The sequence below is a fragment of the Gracilinanus agilis genome, chromosome 6 (genome assembly GCF_016433145.1).
Source record: "Gracilinanus agilis isolate LMUSP501 chromosome 6, AgileGrace, whole genome shotgun sequence".
NCBI lineage: Eukaryota > Metazoa > Chordata > Mammalia > Didelphimorphia > Didelphidae > Gracilinanus > Gracilinanus agilis.
The window spans coordinates 134,088,127-134,114,686 of record NC_058135.1 but is presented as its reverse complement, the minus strand read 5'-3'; the positions used below and the strand labels follow the sequence as shown (position 1 = coordinate 134,114,686).

Below are 26,560 nucleotides of genomic sequence, written 5' to 3'. Positions count from 1 at the left end.
TCACTTCTTCCCTCTGAGGGCAAGAAAAACAGGTCTAATCTCTTCCACATCAGATGCTTTCAAATATTCAAGGATAGATACTGTTTGCCTCCCAAGTCATCCCTCCTCCAGTTTAAACACCCCCAAGTCCCTCCACCATTTTTCTTAGGTATGACATACTCTCTAATCTTCTTGCTGGGTATCAGTATCCCTGACTTCAGGGAGATGTTTCTCAGATTTGTGAAAATAGAGTTCAGTGGGGTTTCTGCTACTTTCCCCCAGTTATATGGTAAGGAAAACTCCTGCTCAGGGGACAGAAAGAGTCCATTGAAGCCTTATAATCATCCTCTGTATCCCTTAACAACTTGTCCCAGAGAGACAGATGAGGGACATTTCTGTGGCAGCTAATCCAACCCTCTAAACTCAGAAAGAAGTTCTACCAATGCTCTCTCTATTCCTTCTGGGGTCATGATAAAAAAAGATCATTAAGCTTAGGATGTTCAAATCATCCCTTAATGATCTGCTTACCCTCTAAACTCAGCAGTGACCAGTGGTCCCTACGAGCTGGAGATCTCTCCTACTGCTACATGAACCCTGACCTCCTACCCAGCACTAAACCCAAGGAAGCAAAGAGGATAATGGGACAGGATTTGTTCCTGCCGTCATTAAGAAGACTGGGATATTATATGGGAAAATGTGACATGAAAGGCATTATTAGCCCCAGTCCTATAGGAGAGTAGGGTAGGCACAATACACTGTTAGACTCTGATCTTACCTTGGAACTGATTGACCTGCTGCACCGGATACGGGGTCCGCTGCTGGAGATGCTGCCGGGGTAAATGTGATTGCTGTAACTGCTAGATTGGAAAGAAGGCAAGAGAGGGGAAGAGGGCAGAAAGAAACATGGAGAGAGAATTGGAGCCAGAGAGAGGAGGGAGGGGGAAGAAGGGGAGAGAAACAAGAATACAGAATTAATCAAATCCACCAGTAATTTTGACATGGAAAACTTTGAATCGAGGCAATGTGGCATGGTGGGAAAAGGGATTAGAGAGCCAGAAGATCCTGGGTTCAAATTCCAGCTCTATTTAGTACTTGTATGACCTTGGGAAAATAAGTCATCTTGTGGGGATGCCTAGTAAGGTTATTGTGAGACTCATACAGTATGTGAAAATATCCCAAGAGAAAAATGGAGGATGGAGAGTGCAATTATGAACCCACCTCTGTAAGCCTCAGTTTCTTCACCTATAAAATGAGATAGTGGCAGGGTGGGGGGGGGGGTAGACTAGAGAGCCTTTAAGGATCCTTTTCAGTTCTAAATCAATGACACAATGATGATATTTTGTTGAGTGGGTTGGTTTTGTTTATTTTGCTTTCTTATACACTGGGATACGTTGTTTTATACATTGCTTTGTGAATCCATGGTGTAAAAAAAGAAAAGCAGTCAACCAAACAAATATATATTTCGAGAGTCATTTGAAAATCACTGAAAATCAGTATGAAAATCAAAGCATGAACTACTTTCCCCCCAAATTGACAAAACCTGACTGCAATGCCATTTAGAAGGGTCATTCATTTGGTAGACAACAATCATTAGTGCAGATTAATATACAGTAAGATACAATAAAGGGCAAAAATGGAAAATAAGGGGAGTGTTTGCTCAGTGAATATTTATTTCTTTTCAACCCTTACCTTCTGTCTTTAGTATCAATTCTAAGACTGAAGAGTTAAGAGCAGCAAAAAGGTTTAAGTAATTTTTTGGGGGTACCATAGTTAGGAAGTGTTGGAGGCCAGATTTGAACCCAAGTCCTCCTCTTATTAGAATTTTTTGGATAAATATTTACATATTTTTGTTAAACTTTTTATTATTTTTTCCAATTACATCTAAACAAAAGTTTTCCAAAGTTATATGATCCACATTGTCTCCCTCCCCCCTCTTGGAGGTGGCAAGCAATTCAACCTGGGTTATATATGTATTAGCATGCAATTGTTTTACCCTTCGCAATTGTGGTCTTTACTCTTTCCTTGGCCTGATGAAGACTTCAGATTGCTCAAGAGCCAGTCCTAAAATGACATGCTCCTTTGAAGAGCCTGATTAACTTGGCATCTGGGCTCTTAATCTATCACTGCTATTGGTAAGCCACAATTACCCCCTTTGCCATTACGTTTTAGGCATAATAAGAAAGAAAATAAGGGAGATGTTCAGACATTAGGGGGTGTTATTCCTTGTTCTGTCATTTGGCAGTGAGTAGACGGAGAGAAGCCACTGAGCCTCTCTGCTAATGAGTATTTAATGACAACCACCACTGGGGGGTGGATAGAAGAGATCAGAGTCACAAAAAGACCCAGAAGAATGGAAGCTTCTGGAGGGCAGGGTCTATTTTCCCCTGGTCTTTGTATTCCTAGTACCTAGCATAAAGCCCTTGAACATAGAAAGCATTTAATACATATTTGCCGAATGAATGAAGGACCTAGCTCTTTGTAAACCTACATCTGGAAATGCCCCACAATGCCCCAGGAGAATTATTTTAGTTTACATAAGGTCAGTTTGTAGCTTGTAAGTTAAAGAAAAGACAAATCTTAAACCTTCTCATACTGTCAATACAGTATCATACATGAAGTAGGTGTTGATAAATACTGGTTGACTGACTTGACTGATTGCCGTCAATTGTGTATTAAGTTACCACACTAATAATCTCTCTCAGAAAGTGAGCAATTATTTTCCTAAGCTTTGCTAAAAACTTTCCTCAATCAAACTTCTTTTTTAAACCCTTACCTTCTGTATTAGAATCAGTACCGTGTATTAGTTCTAAGGCAGAAGAGCAGTAAGGGCTGGGCAATGGGGGTTAAGTGACTTTCCCAGGGTCACACAGGGTTAAGTATTGTGCCCAGGGCTCCCATAGCTAGGGAGTGTCTGAGGGCACATTTGAACCCAGGATCTCCTGTTTCTAGGCCAGGTTCTCAATCCACTGAGCCACATAGTTGGCCTCTTAACCACCTGAAGTTCTCCACAGCTAAATATCTCTCTAGGACACCTAGGTCATCAAATTTTGGACTGGAAGGTACCTTAGAGTTTGAAGAATCCTAGAAGTGCTCAGTTGTAAGGGTCAGCTCATCTAGTGCAACCCCTCATTTTACTAAGACAGAAATTGAGAGCTTTAGCACTTGGTTCTTTGTCAAAAAAATAGCTAATGATAATATGATATGATAATGAATATGATAATAATGATAATAAACAAATAGCATACTAGAAACCTAGGATCCTCTCAATTTCTTTCAATGCTGTCTCTCAGAAAACATTCTTCATGGAATGGCTCTCCCTTAAAAATTTTTTATTGTTGACCTTTCTTTTAGTTGCCTGTTAACCCCCCACCTTCCCGTGCTGAATTCTTCCTGGTAAGAAAAAAAAATTGAAGAAAAATGAAAGAAAGAAGAAGGAGGAGGAGGAGGAGAAGGAGGAGGAAGAAGAAAAGGAGGAGAAGGAGGAGAAGAAAGAAAGAAGATGGAGGAGGAGGAAGAGAAGACCATCTTTGTTTTGAGAGGAAGCTTGAGGTCATAAAAAGAATTTCCCAAAATGCAATGGACTCTGTCTTCCTACTGCTCTACTCTGGGCCCAGCTCATTGTCCCTGTTCAATGTCTGTCTAACATATATGTATTGATGGATGAGTTCTAAAAGTTGTCCAACTGAACTGCATATCAAGGTCTAGACAATTATTCTTCATCCGTTTAATTTTGTGGATAGTTAGGTTAAATCTCTTCAGTTATTCTGGATCGCATTAAGGAGGTTTTGCAATGTTATTGGGCGTGACAATAGCATCTTTATACAATGCCTTGCACAAAGTAGGTGCTCTGCTTTTTCATTGGAATGGTTAAGGGGAAAGGAATGTCATCTATTTGTGTGTCCTGGCTTTTTAAGCAGTATCTATTTGTTCTATCCTCTAATCTAAATAGTAGATAATGCATTTTTGCCCAGCTGTGACATCACTCCCAGGTTCAGGGTCCTGTTGCCAGGCCTCCATAATACTGTTGAGAAGATAAACCAGAAGGTAGACAGGGGAACAGGGGTGGAAGGAGCTCTCCAATAGTGGGATACAGTCAGCTCTCTGTGTCGTGAGTAAAGACGGACCAGTTTTTAGCACTCTCTTTCCCTCAAAATAACCTTCTATAAACTTTGTCTTTTACTTATGTGTGACTAAGCTGTATGTCTCGGAACAATGTAAGCTCCTTAAAGGAAAGAATTGTTTTTTAATTAGTCCCTGTATCTCTGGTGGTTTGTATGATGCTTGGTAGATAGTAGGTACTTTTTAACTCTTTGTGGCCCGACCTGAATAAACCTGAGCTCAGAAAAAAGTAGACATCTCATCCATTACCTCTTATTTGCCATCTCTCTCAGTTAGAAATCTCTCCCTACTTAAATTCCCATCATCCCAATTCCCATTGATGGGGCTTTGCCCACTTCCTCTTGGCTCTTTGTGAACTGACTGACCCTGGTACCTGGGCCCCCACTCTTCTAACACCCCTGAGCTGATTTAGCCAATCTCCCCTGGGTTCTATCGCCCATCCCTTCCATGGCTTGGCCATTGGCAACAGCACACGGAACGGAAGCTGTTACTTAGAAGGACCACAGGAAAACCTGAGCATCCCTAGGACAGGCTGGGCAAAAAGGTTTGCGAAGCTCGGCTTCCTCCCAGCTGTATCATTTATCACTGCCTGAAAGATATTAGTGTGGCTCCGTGTCACACTCTGACTGCAGGGTGAAAGGAACGGAGGTCTGTCTTTTTTGAGCTGGCGGGCTGTTGGTCTGCCTTGTAAAGAGGGAGATAATTACACGGTCACTCAGGAACAAAAACAAAATCACAAACAAACAAAAGACGAGCACAGGATCAGGAGAGCGTCCGTTTCTATTCAGATTTAGAGTTTCTCATCCACTTTCCTCATAAGAAGCGTGGGCAGCAGCTATTATAAATGTGACTGTCCTTATTTTATGGGATGGTAGCTGACGTGTTGGACTCGGAGCCGGGGGAACATCCAGGTTCAGACTCCAGCTGTGACACTTACTGGCTGCAATTCCAGGAGCAAATCACTTAAGCTCTGGGCATCTTGGGCACCCCCGTAAGACTATATTGATGGATGCATTGCTGGGAGTGCCCACGTGTCCTTGCTGTATGGGGAGGAGAGGATCATGAGGCTGCAAGAAAAATATCTAGCCTCTGTCTGGGGGAACCATCAGGGACTAGCATCAACAGCAAATATTTATGACGTGCTACAGTGTATGTTGCACCTCGCTAGGGGAGACACTAAATCCAGGTAAGGCACAGTCTACCAAGTGACCCCTCTGTTCATCCTGCTCTCTCCTGCCTCCATGAATTTCACTCCTGTCTTCTGATTGTTGAAATCCGCCTGTTCTTTCAAGGCTCAAATAAGGTGCCACCTCCTCTGTGAAGCCTCCTCTGATCCCTCCAGCTGAAAGTGTTCTCTTCCTCCTCATATTTTTCTTTTCTTTTTAAACTCCTATCTTCTGTCAATATCAGTTCTAAGACCAAATTGCAGTAAGGGTTAGGCAATCGGGGTTAGGTGACTTGCTCAGGGTCACACAACCAGATTGGAAGCCAGCTGGCCTGGTGTCCTATTCATTATATTATCTAGCTTCCCCTACACATATTTTTTTAAGACAGTATTATTTACATCAAGGGTTAGTTCGCAGTCTGGGGCACCTACATCCCTAAGAGTTAAGACTTTTTGTAAGTATTTGATAAATAACCATTTTATACTAATGAAATCACTTCATCTATTTCATTTTTTAATCAACAGATACACAGTAAATGCACTAATTTATTTCCTGTCCTATCAAACAGGGGGACAGGAGGGCTCATAGGAAAGCGAGGAGCTCAAAGACTAGAAATGATCAGGAAACCCTGGTCTACGTCTTCATGGGTGTCTCTGGATCCTTAGTGCTTAACAAAATGCCTGGCACATAGCTGACACTTAATAAATGTTTGTTGACTGACTGGTAGAAATATTGCTGTCGGAAAGAAATAACAATTAGAGACCAAGTACTTAGCATGCAGAAGGATGGATCTTCAACTTTTTAGCCTCAGGACCTCTTTGCACCCTTAAAAATGATTGAGGTCCCTCTTCCAAGAGCTTTTGTTCATGTGGATTATATTTATCGATGCTGAATGTATCAGAAATGAATATGCTTTAGTATTCCTATGAAAAGAGCTTTGACGTTGCAACCCCTCGAGGGTTCCCAGACCATGCATGGTGAACCACTGATGTCGAGCACTGAGCTTCAGCACGAGAGGGGAGAGGAGGGAAGTGGGGGGGGGGGCACCACAATGTCCAGACATTTCGACACATGTGCAACTTTAAAAAATTCCTCTCAACCCAGCTGTGTGACCCTGGGCAAGTCACTTGACCCCCATTGCCTAACCTTACCACTCTTCTGCCTTGGAGGCAAGGGTTTAAAAATAAATAAATAAAATTCCTCTCAAATCAAATCCATTCCACAGCCTATACAAACATTTGTGTAACAGGTACTAGGTCATGTGGTGGTGAGTAGGACTGATTCAACAAATATTCATTAATCTCTGTTTGTAAAGCACTGTGGTTAGAGGTGATACAAAGCTGAAAGGAGGAAGGGGGTCTGTCCCAAAAGGCAGTATGATAGAGTAGTGGTTGAAATGTTAGGTTTAGAGTCAAGAAGAGCCAGATTCAAATCCTGTCTTTGCATTTGTTAGCTGTGTGACCCTGGACAAGTCCTTTAACCTCTGTAAGACTCAAAGGCTTTATCTGCAAATGGAAACTTTAATTATTTCTGGGAACCAAATAAGGTCTGAGGTCAAGCACGTGGCAGACTTTTTTTCTTTGTAAAATGGATCTGTGTTTTCACGGGTTTAGTGAGCTTTTAGTAAAGAAACTCCCTTTCTGCATGGAGATTTTACATTCTTTGAGGGTTTCCCGAGTTCCCAAATAACTTGCCCAGGGTTACAGAACCCATATTTGCCAAAGGCAGGACTTGAACACGCCTTGCTGAAGATGAGCTGGGCTCGCTATCCACTATGTCATCCCATCTCTCTTGCAGATCTCATAAGATGTAGAGTTGGAAGGATCCCCATCCCCATTTTCTAGATGGGGACCCTGAGGCTTAGAGAGGAGAAACAACTTGCCCCAGCTCAGGGGCAGATTTTAAACTCCAAAGTGAGTACATGTCCTGCTCCCTCAGAGTGCTGGAGAGGAGACGGTCTAGTAGGGGGCCATGATGTTCACAGACACCTAGAGCTCATCTAGAGACACAACAGATAATCTATGCTCAGTGCTCGTGGCAGAGTACAAAGCAAAGGGCCATGTGAGAAGCTCAAGGAAGAAGAAGCTGCTACTGACGGCGAGGTATCGGGAAAACCTCCTGGGCAAAGAAGCTTCTGAGTTGGGCTTTAAAAGATGGGTAGTACTGATGTAGATGGAAAGTGATTTTCTGGGGTGGTAAATGTAATATTAGAATAAGATTAAAGTGGAATTAATTATTTATGAAAAAAAAGATGGGTAGTGAGGCGGTTTGGGGGCAGCTAGGTGGCACAGTAAATGGAACACTAGGCTTGGAATCAGGAAGACTCATCTTCATGAGTTCAAATCTCGGCTCAGACATTTATTAGCTGTGTGAGCCTGAGCAAATAGCTTCTCTGTTAGTCTTAGTTTCCTTATCTGGTCATAATGAGCTGGAGAAAAAAAATGGCAAACCTCTTCCATCCCTCTGCTAAGGAAACCCCAAACGGAATCACAAAGAGCTGGACGTGACTGAAAGGACTCAACGACAAAGCTAGGTGGCACAGCGGATAGAATGGGCCAAGCCTGGAGTCAAGAAGTTCTGTGATTCTGGGCAAGTCACTTAAGCCTGTTTGTCTTGCTCCCTCGTCTATAAAGTGAAGCAGAGAAGGAAATGGCAAACCACTCCACTATCTTTACCAAGAAGACCCCGAATGGGGCCATGAAGAGTAGCCCATGACTGAAAAGACTGAACAACCACCAAAGCGATTTAAGAGAAGCGGAGTTAACCTATTCTGGACACTAAGGGCGAGAATGTGCAGAGGGAAGAACCTGTGTGACCTGGGCAGGTTTCTTCCTTCGCCTCCAAAGGCCTGCTTCCAGGTGGGCTCAGGTATGGAGTATACGGTAAAGCATTTCTATGACATAAAGCGATAAAAGTAGGTTGGCGCCTGACTAGGGCGGGCCCTGAATCCTACATGGAAGCCTGAATTTTTCTTAGGAGCTACTGAAGAGTGACTTGACACGACCTGTGCCTGAGGAGAGTGGTCTGGGAGCAATATGAAGGACGGATTGCATGGATCAGAGGATCATATATCTACAGATTAAAGGGATCTCGGAGATGATCTAGTCCCCAGGTTTCTAATTCCAGTGTGTTCAGTATTTCCAGAATCAGATTAAAATAAAATTGAGAAATGTTGAACAGAATAGACACAAATATAATGCAAGATAGACAATGTTCACTTCTTGTTTTCAAAGTCAAAATAAAGCATCTCTTCTGTGTGACTTGACACCATTGGCCTGGTCCATCTCCAAGAGGATGAAGGAGGTGAAGGGACCTAACTGCTGACGGTGACACGGGTAATAAGTGGGAGGGTCTGGATTAGACTCCAGATTAATCAGGCTATGAGCATTATAAAACACTCAGTAAGTGCCAGGCGCTTTGCTAAGTGCTGGGGATACAGAGAGGCAAACAGATGGTTCCCACCTTCGAGGAGCTCACATTCTCATCCTGTCCCCAGGGCCAATAGGGGCTTCTATTGTAGTCTGGGTTGTAGTCTGGGTAATGAGGGCTTGGGCCAGGCTGACTGCAGGGAGAATAGAGAAACAGGGGCAGCTTACCATTACCTGTTCAGCCAGAATCTGCTGCTGCTGCTGCTGCTGCTGCCTTTGCTCTCTTAGAAACTGTTGCTTCTGTTGCTCCATTAACTGTGCCCTCTGGTCAATGAGCATCTGCTTCATGATGGCTGCCTGGGGCTGGGTGGCCAGGAAGCTGGGACCCCCAGGGTTGGCACCTGTAACTATGCTGCCTGAACCTGGGGCCACGGAGGGCTGGATAGGGCCTGTAGTCCGGGACAGTCCAACTGGGTGCTGATCCTGTATGGAGAAATAGTCAAGGTTTTAATATCAAGTGTTATTCCAATTAGAGGCTATGGGATGGGAGAACAAGGATTAATAAGGATGAAAACTCACATTTGCATCATGCTTTTAAGTTTATAAAGGACAATCTTAGGAGCTAAGTAGTCCAAATATTGCTATCCCCATTTTTCAGGCAAGGACAGTGAGGAGACCTTAGGTGACTTGTCAAGAGTATCAGAAAAAAAGGTCTCATGATTCCAAGTCCAGCACATGCTTTTTTCTCTAAGGCCTCTCAGGCATAAAGTTGTATAGTTAGAAGCTTCAAAATGACATGTTTGCATATTCCTAAAAGTATCCGAATAATATTCCCACTTTGCCTTCCCATGGCAATGTTAGAGACATTGACTATGAAGAGGAAAATGAGTTTGATGTAGAAAATCTGTGATTTATCTAGACCAATTAGGGATGTTTAAGGGAGTGACCACCTTATCAATCAATAATTATAACCAAATGAAATAAAAAGCATTATTAGATCTGGAATGAAATTTTGATTATATTAAATCAAAAGGCTTTTGTACAAACAAAACTAATGTAACCAAGATAACAAGGGAAACAACAAACTGGGAAAAATTGTATAGAAATTTCTCTGATAAAGTTATAATTTCTCAAATGTCTAGAGAAACAAGTAAAATTTATAAGTATACAAAAGCCAGTCCCCAATTGATAAATAGTCAGAGGATACAAACAAGCAATTTTCAGATGAAGACATCAAAGCCATCAGTAGTCATATGAAAAAATGTTTTAAATCACTCTTGATTCAAGAAATGCAAATTAAAACAATGCTGAGGTACCACCTCATACCTATCAGATTGACCAATATGGTGGTAAAGGAAAATGACAAATGTTGTGGCAAAATTGGGACACCAATGCATTGTTGGTGGAGTTGTGAACTGATTCAGCCATTCTGGAAGGCAATTTGGAACTATGCCTAACGATCTATATAACTGCGCATAACCTTTGATCCTGGAATACTACTGCTGGGTCTGTAACCCAAAGAGATACTTAGAAAAAGAGAAAGGATCTACTTGTCTAAAATATTTATAGCAGCTCTTTTTGTAGTGGCAAAGAATTGGAAACTGAGGGAGTGTCTCTTGATTGGGGAATGGCTGAACAAATTGTGGTACATGTTGGTGATGGAATACTATTATATTGTAAGAAATGATAAGCAAGACAATTTCAGAAACTGATGCAAATTGAAATAAGCAGAACTAGGAAAACATTAAACATAATAACAGTAATATTGTATGATATTCAACTCTGAAAACTTGGCTTCTTTCAGCAATGCAATGATTTGTGACAATCTTGAAAGACTGAAGATGGGGAATGCTATCTGCTTCCAGAGGAAGAACTGTTGGGAGTGGGATGGATGCAGATAAAAGCATAATATCTTTCACATCAGTGTATTTATGGCTTTCTTTTGGGGTTTTGGTTACATATAAGTATGCTCTTACAACAAAGACCAATATGGAAGTGTGTTTTTCAGGATAATAAAAATAAAAAACTTAAAAATTATACTGTTCCCAAGTAAGAAGGGAATTAATCTCTCATGGGAAGTCTTTGATGAACTCCCTTGTTTTAAACATTTTCCCCCTACTCTACATATATATATATATATACATATATATATATATATATACACACAGACCTATATGTAGATATCTATCCATCCATTTCTCCATCTAGCTATCTATAGAAGGACCCTAGGAAAAGAATGAGGAAAATTTCTCCCATAAAAGAGGTGTACAAGGAGACCCACTATAGTGGAGGGAGAAATGGGTGGTGGTGTCAGAAAAAAGTGGGGTGTCAGGCAAGGCTTGAATCTGACTCAATGGATTGGTTGAAAGAAGGAAGAATATATACACACACTCAGTAGTATTACAGAAATGTAACAACTAGTAGAGAAATAGAAGGGGAAGGGAATATAAGAAAAAAGGAGGGCAGATTAAGTGAGGTAGTTTTAGCAGCAAAATAGGCTTCTGAGAAGGGACAGGCTAAAAAGAGAAGAAGAAAAAGAAGAAAATGGGATAGAGGGGGAAATACACAGTAATAATAACTATGAACATGAATAGGATGAGCTCACCCATAAAAAAGAAGCAGAAAGCAGAATGGATTAGAAACCAGAATCCAACAATATGTTGTTTAGAAGAGATATACTTGAAACAGAGCTAAAATAAGGAGCTGGAGCAGAATTTAATATGTTACAGATGAACTAAAAAAAAAAGGCAGGGATAGCAATCATGATCTTAGACAAAGTAAAAGCAAAACCAGACCTAATTAAAAAGGATAATCAGGAAAACTACTTTTTTTTCCCTAAAAAGTATCAGACAATGAAGTAATATTAAGAAATTTTACAGCAAGTTTCTCTGATAAAGGCATCATCTCTCAATTATATACTGAGTATAGAACTACATCAAATCTATAAAAAATCAGAGCCATTCCCCAGTTGATAAATGGTCAAAGGATATAAAAGGCAGTTTTCAGAAAAGGAATTTGAAGTTATTCATAGTCATAAGAAAAAATGCTCTAAATCACTATTAATTAGAAAAAGACAAATTAAAATAACTCTGAGGTACCATCTTACACCTATCAAAAATGACAAATGCTGGAGGAAAGAAGGGAAAACAGGCACACTAATGAACCAGTTGCAGAGTAGTGAAGTGATCCAATTATTATAAGAACAGTTTGGAACTAGGCCCAAAGGGCTATAAAATTGTAGATTTTTTTGACTCAGTAATATCACTATTAGGTTTGTAACCTAAAGAGACCAAAGAAAAAAAGGAAAGGGCCCATATGTATAAAAATACTTATATTAACTCTGTGGTGGCAAAGATTTGGAAATCAAGGGGATGCTCATCAATTGGGGAATGGTTGAACATATTATGGCATATGACTGTGATGGAATATTATTGTGTTGTGGGAAATGGTGAGTGGGATGGTTTCAAAAAACATGAAAAGACTGATATGAACTGATGCAAAGTGAAATGAGAAGAACCAAGAAATCATTGTTCACAGTAACAGCAATGTTGTAATGATTATCAACTGCAAAAGACCTGGTTATGAATATAGTGATCTAAGAGACTTCCAGAAGACTCAGGATGAAAAAATATGATCTACCCCTAGAGAAAGAATTGATGAACTGAATTCAAACTGAAGTATAATTTTCTTGCTTTTTAAATAGGTTTTGCTTTATGCTACATGTTATTATTGATTTCATATTGCTTGCCTTCTCAGTGAGTATGGGAGGGAATAGGAAAGAAGAAGAGTATTTGGAACTCAAAGTTTAAAAAGAAAAGAATGCTTAAAATAAATAATAAATATTTAAAATAAAAAAGAATGCCATCCAAGATTGGTACTAATTGGGTCCCACTCTAATTTTAAGAAATTATGAATAGAAGATTATGATTATGATTATTATTAGTTTAGCCCTGTGATTTCATTGGTACAAGGGGGAATTTCTAGTGTGGAATTACCTTGACCAGTGCAGCCTGTAATATTCTCTGGTTGTGTGAGGCCCTGACAGGTTAGGTGACTTGCTCAGAGTCATTCTGCCAGTATATATCAAAAGAAACAACTTAAACTCAGATCTTTCTGACTCTAAGGCCAGTATTCCAAGCACTAGACTAAGTGACCTCTCAAAGAGAGGAATAGTAGGAAGGAACGAGCAGAGCTGAACATAAAAGAACAAAGCTAAGTGCTGTTATCAAAGACAACTTACACAAATTAATCTGACAGTTAATTACATATATAAATTGTTATTATGTACAGCATAGTAATTAGGCATAAATAGTAAGTAGTTAATGTAAATGACTATGGTTAACATTATTTTCCCAAAGTCAAATACATTTTTAGTTTTACCTTCTTTTGTTATGTTGGTGCTCCAAGATCTATGGTTAGTATCAATACTAAGAATATTGCTGATTGTATCCTTCTCTTCTCCCTCCTCCTCTTCTGGCTTCTCTCCCCTCCAAACATACATTAAAAGAGAAAAATCCTACTTTCGAGTGCCCAATGTTTATTGCCCAGGAGAGAATCTCCCTGAGCTTCTCTGAATCTGGAGGATCATAGAGTCATTTAGATGTGGAAAGGGCCTTAGAAGGTCATTAAGTCCTACCCTCTCACTTTCCAGATGAAGAAACAAGCCCACAGAGCAACAACCAATTCTTCCTCCCCTATTACTCCCACAGAGCTATACTTAGTAACTTAAAGAACTGGGATTGCAACCTAGATCTTCCAAAGTAGAGGAAAGATCTATCTGTTCTCCTTTCCCCTGCTTGCTGTTCACTTGTTTCAGTTGTGTCCAACTCTCCATGACCCCAATTTGGGGTTTTCTTAGCAAAGATATTGGAATGGTTTTCCATTTCCTTCTCAAGTTCTTTTTAAAGATGAGGAATTGAGGCCAAAAGGGTCAAATGACTTACCCAGGATCACATAACTAGTGTCCGAGGTCAGATTTGAACTCAGAAGATGAATCTTCCTGCTTCCAAACCCAGTGATCCATCTACTGCATCACCTAGCCCTTTCCCTACTGGCAGGAAATTCTAAACTGAAGATGGCTTGTCTGGGAATACCAAGTTAGTGGTATGATGGAGGGCAAAGCATAAAGTGACAACAGGTTCTGGGTTCTTAGCATCTGGTACATTTGGTTCAGAGGGACTGAAGGGGATTGTTAAATTTAAATGAGGATAAAAAAAGAGGAGGCAGCCAAATCTATGTCTAGGCAGAGAAGGAAAGGAATGGGAGAACAGAGTTTGAGAGAAAATATACCCTTCTGACACTTAGCACTATGTATGTATACATTAGATGCTTAATAAATGTTTGTTAATTTGATTTGACAACTCAATTTATTTTTTAAAACCCTTACTTTCTGTCTTATAACAACTTTAAGACAGAAGAACAAGGGCTAGGCAAAGAAGGTGAAATGATTTGCCCAGGGTCATACACCTAGGAAGTATTTGAGGCAAGATTTGAACTCAAGTCCTCTTGACTCTGGGTCTGGTTCTGGTTACAAAGTAGGGGTGGGGTGGAAATAGAGGACCCTATTGGTATGATTGCATAGTGAACACAGCACAGGTCTTGGCATCAAGAAAACTTGTGTTCTAAATCCTTATTCAGACAATAGCCATGAGAACTTGGGGAAAATCACTTAAATTTTCTGGCCCTCAGTTTCAGCATTTGTAAAACAAGGAGCTTGGACTTGATGACCTTTAAAGTCTCTTCAAGCTCTAAATCTACGCTCCTATGTCAGGCCTCCTTTCGGATGATTTCTCTCCTTTCAGGAAAAGGCTTCCTGCTTTTTCCTAAAGCAATTTCTCTACTTGTTTTCTTAAGTAAGACAATCCTTCAATGGGTAACTCAGTCTTATTTAGACACTTCAAGGATCTTAGGTCAATAATCCTCTATGGTTTTCAGAGGTGGTGAGCTCTATGGGTTACTTTGGCCAAAATAAAAATTTCATCTAGTGGCCAACTTTTCAGTGATTCACACTGAAGTAAATGGCCATATTTAAGAAGGAAATTCCTGTTCTGCCTGGTCAAAGGTACCTGTGGAACTCATTTACACTAAGGTCTAACTTAGTGGCTTGTTAAGTGTAAATGACTGATTTCAGACACATTCTTTTGATGGGCCAGAGAAGAAAAAGGTACCAGGTATAAGTTATACTCTCAGGAGAATCTAAGTTCCTTGAGGAACCAAGTGCCATTATGCTTTTGTATCTGTATTCTCACCATTAAACACAGGCTCCTGTACAGAGTGAGATACTTCATGAAATGTCTGTTGAACTGAAGTCACTAATAATCAGAAAAATGCTAATTAAAATTACCCTGGGATGTTGGCCACATCCTTCAAGTTAGAAGAAAGATGCCTGAGCTCATTGCTGGGATGGGGTGGTAAGACATTGAGGTTGGCCATTTTAAGTAGGGTATCATGGACAAAGTCTCTCTTTTCTAATGATTTGGAAGTAGGAGGCTGTCTCTCTCTTTCCCTCTCCCTTCCTCTCTCTCTCCCTTCCTCTCTCTCTGTCTCTGTCTCTCTCTCTGTCTCTGTCTCTCTCTCTCTGTCTCTCTCTCTCTGACTCTCTCTCTCTGTCTCTCTCTCTCTGTCTGTCTCTCTGTCTGTCTGTCTGTCTGTCTGTCTGTCTGTCTGTCTCTCTCTCTCTCTCTCTCTCTCTCTCTCTTTATTTAAAACCCTTACCTTCAACCTTAGAATCAATATTATGTATTGATTTCAAGGCAGAAGAACAATAAGGGTTAGGCAATGGGGGTTATAACCATTGATGATGATATTAGAAAATAAGCATTATTTTATTAGTTTAGAGATAAGAAGTAGAGAAGCTGGCTTCATTAGTTTAGAGATAAGAAGTAGAGAAGCTGGCTTGAGGAAGAATTGGAGTTTCAAAAAGAGCTGAGAGAAAAAGAGTGTTAATTTCAACTGTTGGCAGTTGTAACCATTATTCTATGACGGTTACACTCTCTGGGTGTGGTATTTTGGCAGTTGGCGCCTGGCAGTTGACAGAGCCACACGCAGGTTCTTTTCTCTCACAGGGCTGGAGAAGGTAACATCTTTGCCTCTCTCTATCTCTGTCTGAATGAAAGACTTGAAGAAGTGGAGTGTTTTGTTTTCCAACTTGGGAAACACTATTCATTTATCTGTTACTGTGTATAGACTGGTTAAACTCTGAAAAGAACAAAGAAAACCTGGTCTTTGGTTTGGATTCTGAGTCTGTTAAGGCTCAGAGTCCTAACCTGATTCTTGTTGAGACTCAATCAGCTAGCCCTGGCCATCTTTATAACTTAAAGGCGTAGTTTTAGTTAGAATAGTATACATTTTTGTTAGTTAGATCAGGGAGGATTAGTGTAGCCTGTGAACCACAGGAGAAGCAGTTCCTTGCGGAACCTGGGAGTTTATTTGGGTGGACTTAGAATCCCTTAGAATTAGAAATCCTTTTACCTTTATATATATATTTAAATAAAAAGTTTAATTTTCTACACAAGAATCTCTTTAGTGTTCCTTGCACCTGGCCCTGAAGGGAAATTCATCTTTGAGCTTTACTTCACTTTACCACTGAAGATACTTTTGAATAACATTTATCAAAAGTGTCAGAATCAATTTTGAACCTTTATTTTCCTACTTATCTGGCTCACCTATTTTAACAGGGCTAAGTGACTTGTCCAGAGTCACACAGCTAGGAAGTAGCTGAATCCATATTTGAACCCCAGACTTCCCATCTCTAGGCTTGGTTCACTATCCACTGAGCCACCTACCTTTTGAAGGATCACAATTTTTCTTTCTTTCTTGACAACAAAATAACAGAAATCATAAATTTGTGTTGAGAAATAAGAACCTGAAGAATTTTTTTCACAAATTCTTTGGGGTTTAATTAGTAGTTGAGGTAGTTCACTGAAGGCCTTCTGTCCATCTGAGGTGTGGTGATGATAATACACTAGGTCATGTGTGAATTAACATGAACCTGTACCCCTCCTTCCTTTTTAAAAGGAAAATTTGAAAATCCATTTCTGTCTCACTCCCACCCTTCAAATGGATTAAGAACAAGGTCTGAGGTTTATAAGGAGGATGCTTCATGGCTCTCTGGCCTCAGGGAAGATGCTTGCCTTTCCTCTCACATGATTCCTGGTGTCCAGAGGACTGGCATCTGACCCGGACTGAGCTCAAGTCTGTCCAACCAGGGAGAGACCCAGAAAAAGTGAATCACCAGGGTTTTATAAATCAAGAAAGTTTGTGGCCCCTCTGCCAGGGAGCAAACATCTCTGTGTCTGGGTTTTCCTAGAACGGCTGCACCTGGTCCTTTTCCTAGTGAATGGGGACATGCAGTGAGCTGTGAGCTCAGGTTAGCTAGATGATCTGCCATGTGATAATGTGCCTTTTCTCTCTTCAACCCTGCTTTCACTATTTAATAAATAATTATAAATTAATACGCAATTTCCAGAGAATTTTAATCTTAACAGCCATTAACTGGATCTCATTGTGGCTTCCTTGTACCTCTAGTTCAAAGAAATGGCGTTTGTGAGACACAGCTCATCAGTTTCCAGGATTTCAAATCACAGTTCTTGTTTCTAAGGAGAGCCCGTATTGTGTGGTATAATCTGAGCAAATCAGAGGCTGAACTTTCCTCATCTGATTATCAGGACCCCAAAGCTGGAAGAGACGGTAATTTTAGCTTTAATTACTATTTTATTCTCTCTTTGCCCTCTGTCGAGAACCTTGGCACCCCACCTTCTCTAGCAGGAAACCCATCGGGCCACACACCACTTAGCTCTTTATACATCCTCATTTCTCAACAGGAAAGAAGAAAACCAATTTACCAATCAACTAACCAACCAACCAACAACCACCAAAAAAAAAAAAAAAAAAAAAGCCCCCTCCGTCCCCAAATCCTGGCAATTTCCCGAGGCCTACAGAGAGGGGGTAGGAGGTGTGAAGAAAGACCCCCAAAAGGCAGTTTGCGTGTTTTCTAAAAACAGAGGTGGTAAAAATATCTCCAAACAAGCGACAGCTGCTTATTTCCAAGTCTCTGCGTAGCAGTTCCATTTCTGTGAAGTGTTTTCAGGAACATCAGTCATGTCTGGCTAATAGGGGTGCTCTGGGTGTTCTGAGGAACCTGAAGCTTCTTGGCCTATCCTGGGAGAGGGTGAGACAATGGCCTGCCACTGGGGTGACTGAAGGGGGGGCTCTGGGAGTCAGGCTCCGCCTGGCTGCTGCCCCCACCTTAGGAAGCCTGTCTGAGGAACAAGGACAGGCTTGCTGTTCTTTCCCTGCCCCAGCAGATGGGGATGTCAGCCTGATTCTCCGCCATCCAGCCTGTCTTGGGTGACTGTTGCTCCCTCCCGCCCCTACCTCTGTCCCTGTCTCCCCCCCCTTCTTCTGCCGCCCCCTCCCCCACACTTGCAGATGGCTTAATCATGACTACTGTTCCTCCTCCTTCTCTCCCCCACCCCCTCAGTGCGTCTGGGATAATGCTGCTAACGTAGAGCCAGGCAGTCAAGTGTAACAGCGTACAGCAGGTAGCCTGGCAACTGAGAGCATAATACTGAACAGATGGTGTTCCTACAGCATGATGGACATCACACACGACAGCCTGAGACAATCCAGGAATTCCCTGGTGATTTGAGGCCCTCTTTACACAAAATGAGTTCTCTCTCCAATGCCATGGATCTTTGGGATGATCCCCCCCACCCCTCTCCAACTGACACCCGACTAGTAAACTGGTTTCTTATTACCCACCGTTCTTCCGGCCTAAGGGACGGTGATTTGTGAGGAGGGGCGGGGAAGGGTGGATGGGGAAAGGGAAGGTGTTGGAAGGGAAGGGGAAGGGATGGATGAACCGCTCTGGGGAAATGGGGACGGTAAAGCTGTGGGGGCTTGCCACTGAGAACGGGTCTGTCCTGAAATAGGGTGAGGAGAGTCACCTGTGGTCCCGGCTGTCTGTCCAGCTGGCTGGGGGGCGGGGTGCTAGTCCTAGGAGGGTGGCATGAGCCTGCTGCCAGCCTACCTGTACCGAGCCGCCACAGCTCAGGGTCCCCAGGAGCTAGCATTGCCCAAAGAACAGCCTAAATGAATTTGGGGATTTGATTTCCCAGCTCCCCTGAGGTGTAATTTAGACTCTTCTAGAATCACGCTGGTATCCTTAAGAGTCCTAAGGGGATTCCAATAAAGAAGTCGGGGATGGAGGTGGAGGTGGAGGTGGGGGGGGACACCACGAAGGGCTACTAGCACAGCCTCCCTCCCTCCTTCCCTTCCCCTGGTTTTCCCTAACAAAGAAACAAACAAGCCCTTCCTTCCTCTGCTAAGAGCCAGGGCAGCAGTGGCTGGGCTTGGGCTCAGCTTCCGAATGCATCTGGTGCTCCCTCCTGATGAAGCTTCCTTCCACCAGAGCACATACATGCTGCTCTCTCCTAATGAGCTCAGGAAGCTGAGACAGACCCTGGCTGTCAAATTTCTACCCACCCAACAACACATAATATATGCCTGGGGTTGGAGAGGAAATGGGAGCAGAAGGGGAAAAGAGGGAGAGAGAAGGGGGGTGCTGCTGCTGCTGCTGCTGCTGAGGTGGTCTCAGGGAGGGTTTTCGTGGCACGAAAAAGAATAAATCGCACGGGGGAGAAATATTTCTTCTCCAAAATTCCACCTTCCCAGCCCATGCTAATTGCCACATTCATGTATTCTGAGAAAGAAGAAACTCAACTATGTATGCAACAGAAATGGAACAAATGATTTTTTAAAAAGCATCAAACCAGGCCAAGAAGCCCCATCAGTCCTGTCTATACCAAGGGCCTTCTAGTCCTAGAGCTGGCATTCCTGGGTTTCTTCTTGAAGCAGAGAATACTTTAACATTTGCCTGAGGATCTAATGATATTGGGTAGTGGTTGTTCTAGTCCTAAAAGGGTAGCAGGGTTCATTTTGAACACGATGCCTGCTTGGAAACAAAGATCGAAGTGCATCGGTTCTATGTCAACAATTGGAACAAAGAACCCAGGAGAGATTTGGAGCATTTTTGTAGCCATGAGGTGGGATGAATTGGGAAGGGACTTTGTATCTAAGTGCAATGGATGGTGGCGGTTACATTTTGCAGGTTAATAGACAAGTCAATTTAATCAACGTGCCCCTTCTGTTCAAGAAACTGTGCTCAGTGCTAAGGATACAAAGATAAAAATGAAATAATTCCTGGCCTCAAAGAAAGAGGCTTTAGTCTTCTGAGTTGTGGGGCAGAGATCTGATATGTACAAAAAAAAATACAAAGTAGGAATAGCTTAGCAGCACAGTGATAATTTCAAGCCTGGAGTTGGGAGGTCCTGGGTTCAAATCTAGTTTCAGGCATTTCCTAGCCATGTGTCCTTGGGCAAGTCACTTAATGCCAATTGCCTAGCCCTAACTGGTCTTCAACCTTAAAATTGATATTTAGTATCAGTATTGATTCTAAGAAAGAAGGCAAGAGTTAAAAACAAAACAAAACAATTTATACAAAGTAATTTCAAGAGGGAGAGAGCACAAATAGGTGGCTTACAGAGGAGGGGGCTCTTCTTACCCTGTGCTTTCAAGGAAACAGAACATTCTAAGAAGTGGGATCCCAGCTCATTCTTTGAGGGCTTTAGAGAAGCCACCTGATGACTGTCTCAGATTCTCCCTTATAAAATGGCTCCTAATAATGACAATTCACATTTTCATATTCTTTCCTTACAACAACCCCTTGAGGTAGATAATATTTCAACTGGCATATTCTCAGCCTCCTCCTTACAGGCAAGGAAGCAGTGGTTCGTCAGAGAACCTAAGTCATCTAGTATTTACAGCTGGTCAGGGGAACTTCTATGCAGTGATTCCCAAAGTGGGCACCACCGCCCCCTGGTGGGTGCTGCAGAGATCCAGGAAAGTGGTGATGGCTACAGGTGCATTTATCTTTCCTATTAATTGCTATTAAAATAAAAAAAATTAATTTCCAGGGGGCTAAGTAATATTTTTTTCTGGAAAGGGGGGCGGTAGGCCAAAAAAGTTGGGAACCCCTGGTCTACAGCATTTAACTCAACCATCTCGTTTTTGAGGATAAGCTCTAGGGAGGCGAAGTCACTACTCTAAGCTAAGAATTTCCAAAGCTCTGATCAGAATTGAGGTCCTCTAACTCCGATCCCACTCTTCCTCCTCCCGAGCTGTGTTCTCATCCAGGCTAACACAGATTGTTATTATCAGATCAGAGGATTACTGGCTGGGTTTAGAGCTAGAAGGGTCCTCAGAAGTCATCAGATCCAGCCAGGTCATTTTAAAGATGCTGAAACTGAGGCAAGGCAGGGCTCCACACTTGGGGCTCTTTTTTCCTTCTCAACTCTCTGAGGAGTCCCTTCATGACAAATTCGTGGAGGCCTGTGTTGTTTTAAATCAAAACCTTGAAAGAAGAGGCCAAGTACCATGTTTGTGAGGAACCCTTAACATCGCCGGCTCTGGCCTCTCCGCACGGGCTACTTAAGAGCACCAGGATCCAGGCTTAGCAGATAACCCAGGCTTTTCCCTGCTGTAGTTGGCTGACCCTGCATTTTCCAGAACAGTTGCTGAGGGCTAGTGCTGCCAGGTTTTCCATCACAATTTCTTGTGTGTTTGGGAATAAACGATGTTTTTTTCTCATCTTTTCAGGCTAGCAATGTTTGCGATGTGGAACCAGGAATTCCCAAATTATCAAATGTTCACAGCACTGATGACAACGGACTGGCAAAGAGTCCTGCATTAGCAGACAAACATGGCCATTACATTATCTGGCAGCACTACCGTGGAGGGAGGGCGGGAGGGAAAGGGAGAAAGATGGAAGGAGGCAGGCAGATGGAGAAAGAACAGCGCCAACGTTTGAGGACAGAATGAAGCGTTCAAAGTCACAAAAATCGGAGCTGGGCCCCTAGATGTTAGAAGCTTGGAAATGGCCCGAGTCAACTCCCTAATGGGCTGACCTCTTGGGAGGACACTGGAAGGGAAGCCAAGAAGCGAAGCTGATCTATAGGCACTAACAAAGTAGAGAATCTACACGGGATCTCACGGAGCACTGGGAAGGCCCCAGAGAGCGCAGGCTTTTCTCACAAGTTGTCTGATACCCTAAACAGGGCGGCTCCATGTTCTCATATTCGGCATTTTAAGAAAGGTCATGAGATTAGACTATTCAGCCGTAAGCAGGAGGGAGAAAGAGAAAACCCAGCATCTCCCTTGAAGCTGGATCAGGTGTCAGGAGGAAATTCGTTCTGAGGAGGGGGGCCCCTTCAGGGAATTTTCTCATTTTTTTACCACCAATTTCAGCACTGATCTTGGGAGCTGCCTGCAGTAAAAACCTCAGTTCTCCCACAAGCAGAGCGATCACAGAGCAGCGAGCTGCTAGAGAGGGGCTGGACCACTGATTTGGGGCTTTCTCTTTTTGTTTTTCAGCCCCATGTGGCAGTTATGCCTTCAATGAGATCATTAAGTTGGGGGGGCGGCAGCAGAGGGCTCGAATATTAATCACACAAACAGCCCTTGTAGGTCTGCAAAGCGCTTTACATTCATAATCAATATTGGGAAGTTCATCACTTGAATAGCAGTGAGTATCTTGGGACCCAAATCAAAGCCTACTAAATGTGTTAAGCATAGACCTTTGAAGAGGAAACGCGCTACTTTGCTCAATTACTTGGACGGCAAAATTCTACCCAGCTCAACAATGGAATTCGAATCATAGAAGCCTAGATGTGAAGGGGGCCCTAGAGACCTTCCGGTCCAGCCCCTTCATTTTACAGCCCTGTGTAGTGGAAAGAGCTGAGCTGTAACCAGGGCAGGGCGGACTGGGCTTCTCCTTAGAGGGCTTAAATCTAGAGGGTGCTGACAGGCTGCAGAGACCTCCCCAGACGGCTTCGCACCCAGCTAGCAATAGGGCTAGGGCTAGGGAATGGACCAGGGATTTCTTTGGGATGGGGATCTTCCCAGATGAGAAAACCTCTCTAGCAATGCAGGTTGGCCTTTTCTTCCCTATAGCTTGTAATCTAAAAGACTTCTCTCAAGCATTTTGCTTAGCAGCATGACACAGGAACAAGAAAACTTAGTGAAAATGAGACACTCCCAGGTGACCCGCTTCCTTTCCATTCCCGTCTCTGGTGGTGACACGCATGGGGAGCGTCTCTCCCCAGCCTGGCCCTGCCTATCATGCTCCACAGCCACCCAAAGGCAGCCTCTCCAGCAGCTACCTCTAGCTGATTCCACGTCTCTCTGTGCAAGGGGGTCAGTGTCCAGGCCTGGTGGGGGGGGCACTTCATGCTAATTGCCCCAGACTCAACGTAGCTCCAAGAACAAGATTTGCTAGGGAACAAGAGTGCTAGATTTGGCCTCGACAGTCTGGAGATTCCAGGTTCAAGTCCCATCATTCCAAATTGTGAGACCAGGGCTAACGCTCTGAAACCTCTGAAACACGTTTCCTTATCAGTACAAATGGAATGATACTTTTACTACCTATCTCTCAGGACCTTGTGAAGAAAGCACTTTGCAAAAGCTAGAGAAACAGAGCTGGGGAGATGGGATTTATTATTACAGAGGAGGGCTTTGAGGCTAGAAAAGGAAAATGACTCACCCAGGAGATCTACTCATTCCTGACCAGATTTCAGTTCCCTAGGGCAGCCTAGATGATCTCTTCTGTCCCTTGCTGCCCTAAATCTTACAGTCCATATAACATAATAGTATGTTAGAACATAAAAAGAAAATGAGGTGTCTTATAATGATCTCCAATATAGAGTATGGCTCTGGTGACAGATTGGCATGTCTGCCCTCTTAGGATCGGACTATCTAAATTCAGAGGGACTCATCACCAGTTTTAGTTCCAGGGTGATGAATTTGTCAGCTCTAGCAACTGAAAAACTCTCCCAAACAGCAGAAGGGGGTCAGTCTACTGGATAAAAAAAAATCTAAGCTCTCTTAAGTAGAGCACCATGTACTGGGATGTGTATGATGTCTGGGAACACTAAGCTCCTCCTAAAAAAAACAAACTGTGTTCTCTTAGTTTGGGTTTAAGTAACTATTTGCATAACGTCAATAAAAAAGGAACAGCCAGGAGGTACAGTGAATAGAACTCCAGGATTAGAGTGAGGAAGACTTGAGTTTAAATCTAGCCTTAGATATTGACTGGCTGTGGAAGAAACTCTGCGTAAGTCACTTAACCCTGTTTGCCTCAGTTTCCTTTTCTTTTTTCCCCCAGACTTAATTAAATTAAGTTATTTTATTTACTTATTTTAAAGTATTTTTCCATGGTTGCATGATTCATATTGTCTCCCTCCCCTCTTCCCTCCCCTCTCTCGGAGATGACAAGCAATTCCACTGGGTTATACATGTATTATCACTCAATCTCAGTTTCCTTTTCGGTAAAAGGAGTTGGAGAAGGAAAAGGCAAATCAATCCAGTATCTCTGCCAAGAAAACCCCAAAGTCACAAGGAGGCAGACACACCTGAAAGGAGTAAACAATAACGATAAAGATATATTATTATGTATCTCAAAATTTATCCTGTGTATATCTCATTTGAACATAGTTGTTTGTTTATTGCCTCCACCTTTTGTTTGAGCGTCTTGAGAAGAGGGAATTTCCCCCTTTCTCTATACCCCCAGGACTTAGCACAAGTAGCTGGCACATTAAGAGGTGCATAATAAATGCTCACTGACTGACAACTTGAAGAATGAGATGACTTAAAGGCATAATTGCCATCGAAACTCTTAAGTGCTTTGAGGACAGGGACAGGGTCAATTTAACACCCCAAGCATATATTAAATGCCTGTTACCTACAAGGTACTTTGTCATGGATGGGGACACACACACACACACACACACATGCACGCATGCACACGCCCCCATCCATATGCAATGAAGATTTTATGAGTTCACCAATCCTAGAAACTTTGAGTATGGAAACTCTCTGCATCACAACCCATCTGTGACTTGGTTTTGAAGTCTGAGGGAGCTGCTTCTAAGATGAAGAGGTGACTTGCTCAGGGTAAGTAGCATTCGAAGTGAGGTTTGAACTTAAGATATTCCTGAGGCTGAACCCAGAAATTTAGCCAACCCTCTAGGCTGCCTCTCAGTCAAGGTATTGTTGTTGTTGAGTTGTTTTTAGTTATATCTGACCTTTTGTAAACCCATTTCAGGGTTTTCTTGGCAAAGATAGTGGAGTGGTTTGCTATTTCCTTCTACAGCTCATTTTACAGATGAGGAAACTGAGGCAAACAAGGCCAAGTGACTTGCCTAGGCTCATACAGTTAGTAAATGTCTAAGGCTGGATTTGGACTCAGGTCTTCCTGACTCCAGTTCTGGTACTCTATCCTCTGTACCACTGAGCTGTCCTAAGTCCAAAAACAAAAATGAGAAAAATCAAAGTCAGTCTTTGCCCTCAAGGAGCTTACCAAAGCTCCTTTAGGAGGGCCACGCACAGCCCTAAACTCCCTGGATTATTCTGGGAATATGTGCTGAGTTGAATTGGATAATGAGCCATGACGAGCACCCATCGATGATGGGACTGGAAGGGAAGACTGTGTGTAAAAGCCAAGTCCCACAACCTTGGAGGAGAGCTCCAAATGTCCTCATGCCCCACACCAGGTGGGAGCCCCTTTATAAGCTCCCGCTGATTAGAGAAAGGGTGAGAACTGACACTCCCCTGCAAGAGCAGGAAGTGCCCTCTGCTATGTGAAGGTCAGGCTTTCAAGGGCTTTCTTTAGGAAGAATCAGAAAAATACCATTTGGCCTTATCATTCACTTTGAACACAGCTGCCTCACACCCCTCCTCTGGAAGCTGAGCTCCGCCAGTTATCTCTCCCAGCCCTTTGATGTTAGTTACAGGCCCCTCTCTGGCCCTTCTGCTCTAACCATCAATGCCACCTCTGAAGGATTTTAAACTGGTTCAAAGTTCATTGGGAAAGAAATGCAGTGGGTTCAAGGACCTGACCAAGGTACCTTTGGCATTAACTTGAACCTTCCAAAGTACTCCCAGGGGCCTTGGAATTGATCCAGTCTCTCAGGGCTGTTCTTGATTTATCTGGGCAAGTGTGGGCTTCCCAGGGGCTAATGAGGGCAAGAAGCAGTTGGAAGGGCCATTTGCCGCCCTCCATTCTGACCCCAGGAGATAAGAATATGGCCACGGGGAGAGGCGACCTCACAGCTTCTGAGTAATGATAATAATAATAGCTCATGTTTATATAGGGGTTGGAAGTTGGCAAAGTGCTTTACATCTATTATCCCGTTCGAGCCTCACAAAGACCACTCACTGTATTGGAAAGATTATCCCGCTCAGAATCAGGAGAGTTGCTTTGGAATCCTGCTTTTTCCACTTGTCACTCAACGCTTATATGACCTTGGGGGACGTTGTTCATTTTCTTGAGATCTTAATTTCCTCATCTGTAAAATAAAGGGGTTGCCCTGGTCTAGGGTTCTTGCCCTGGGGTTCATGGACCCCCAAACAGATTTCATGGATCCATGAACTTAGACAGGAGAAGAAAATTCCACCTTTCACTAATCTTTGGTTTCCTTTGTATTCCTCTGGATTTTGTTTTATGCATTTAAGAGCATCCTTCTGAGAAGAGGTCTACAGGTTTCACCAGATTGACTGCCAAAGGGTTCCATGGCAAAGAAAAGCTTAAGAACCCCAGGCCTAGGGAATCCCAATCTAAATCTAGGCTACTCAGAACATTGTGAGGTAGGTACTATTGGCATTGGTGTCTCCATTTCACAGATATGGAAACAGGCTGGAGAGGGAGTGGTATAGATATTAGTGTAAAAGTGAGATGAGACCTATATTTGAATCCTGCCTTGGATATTTGTCTGTTGTATAACTACAACAAATGACTTCTCTCTGAGCCTTGGTTTCTTTATCTTTAAATTAAATTAAATTAAAATCAAATTAAACGAAACCTGCCTGGAGGAT

General features: G+C 42.6%; 1 protein-coding gene across 1 annotated transcript in view; it reads right to left on the bottom strand.

The window, feature by feature from the left end:
• Positions 1 to 26,560, bottom strand: part of MAML3 (mastermind like transcriptional coactivator 3) — a 247,792-nt gene that overhangs the window by 8,369 nt on the left and 212,863 nt on the right. The window contains exons 3-4 of the mRNA XM_044681706.1: positions 8,867 to 9,115; positions 755 to 836 (exon numbers count right to left, since the gene is read on the bottom strand). Coding sequence (XP_044537641.1) covers positions 755 to 836; positions 8,867 to 9,115 — 331 coding nt within the window. The remainder of the gene's footprint in view (positions 1 to 754; positions 837 to 8,866; positions 9,116 to 26,560) is intronic.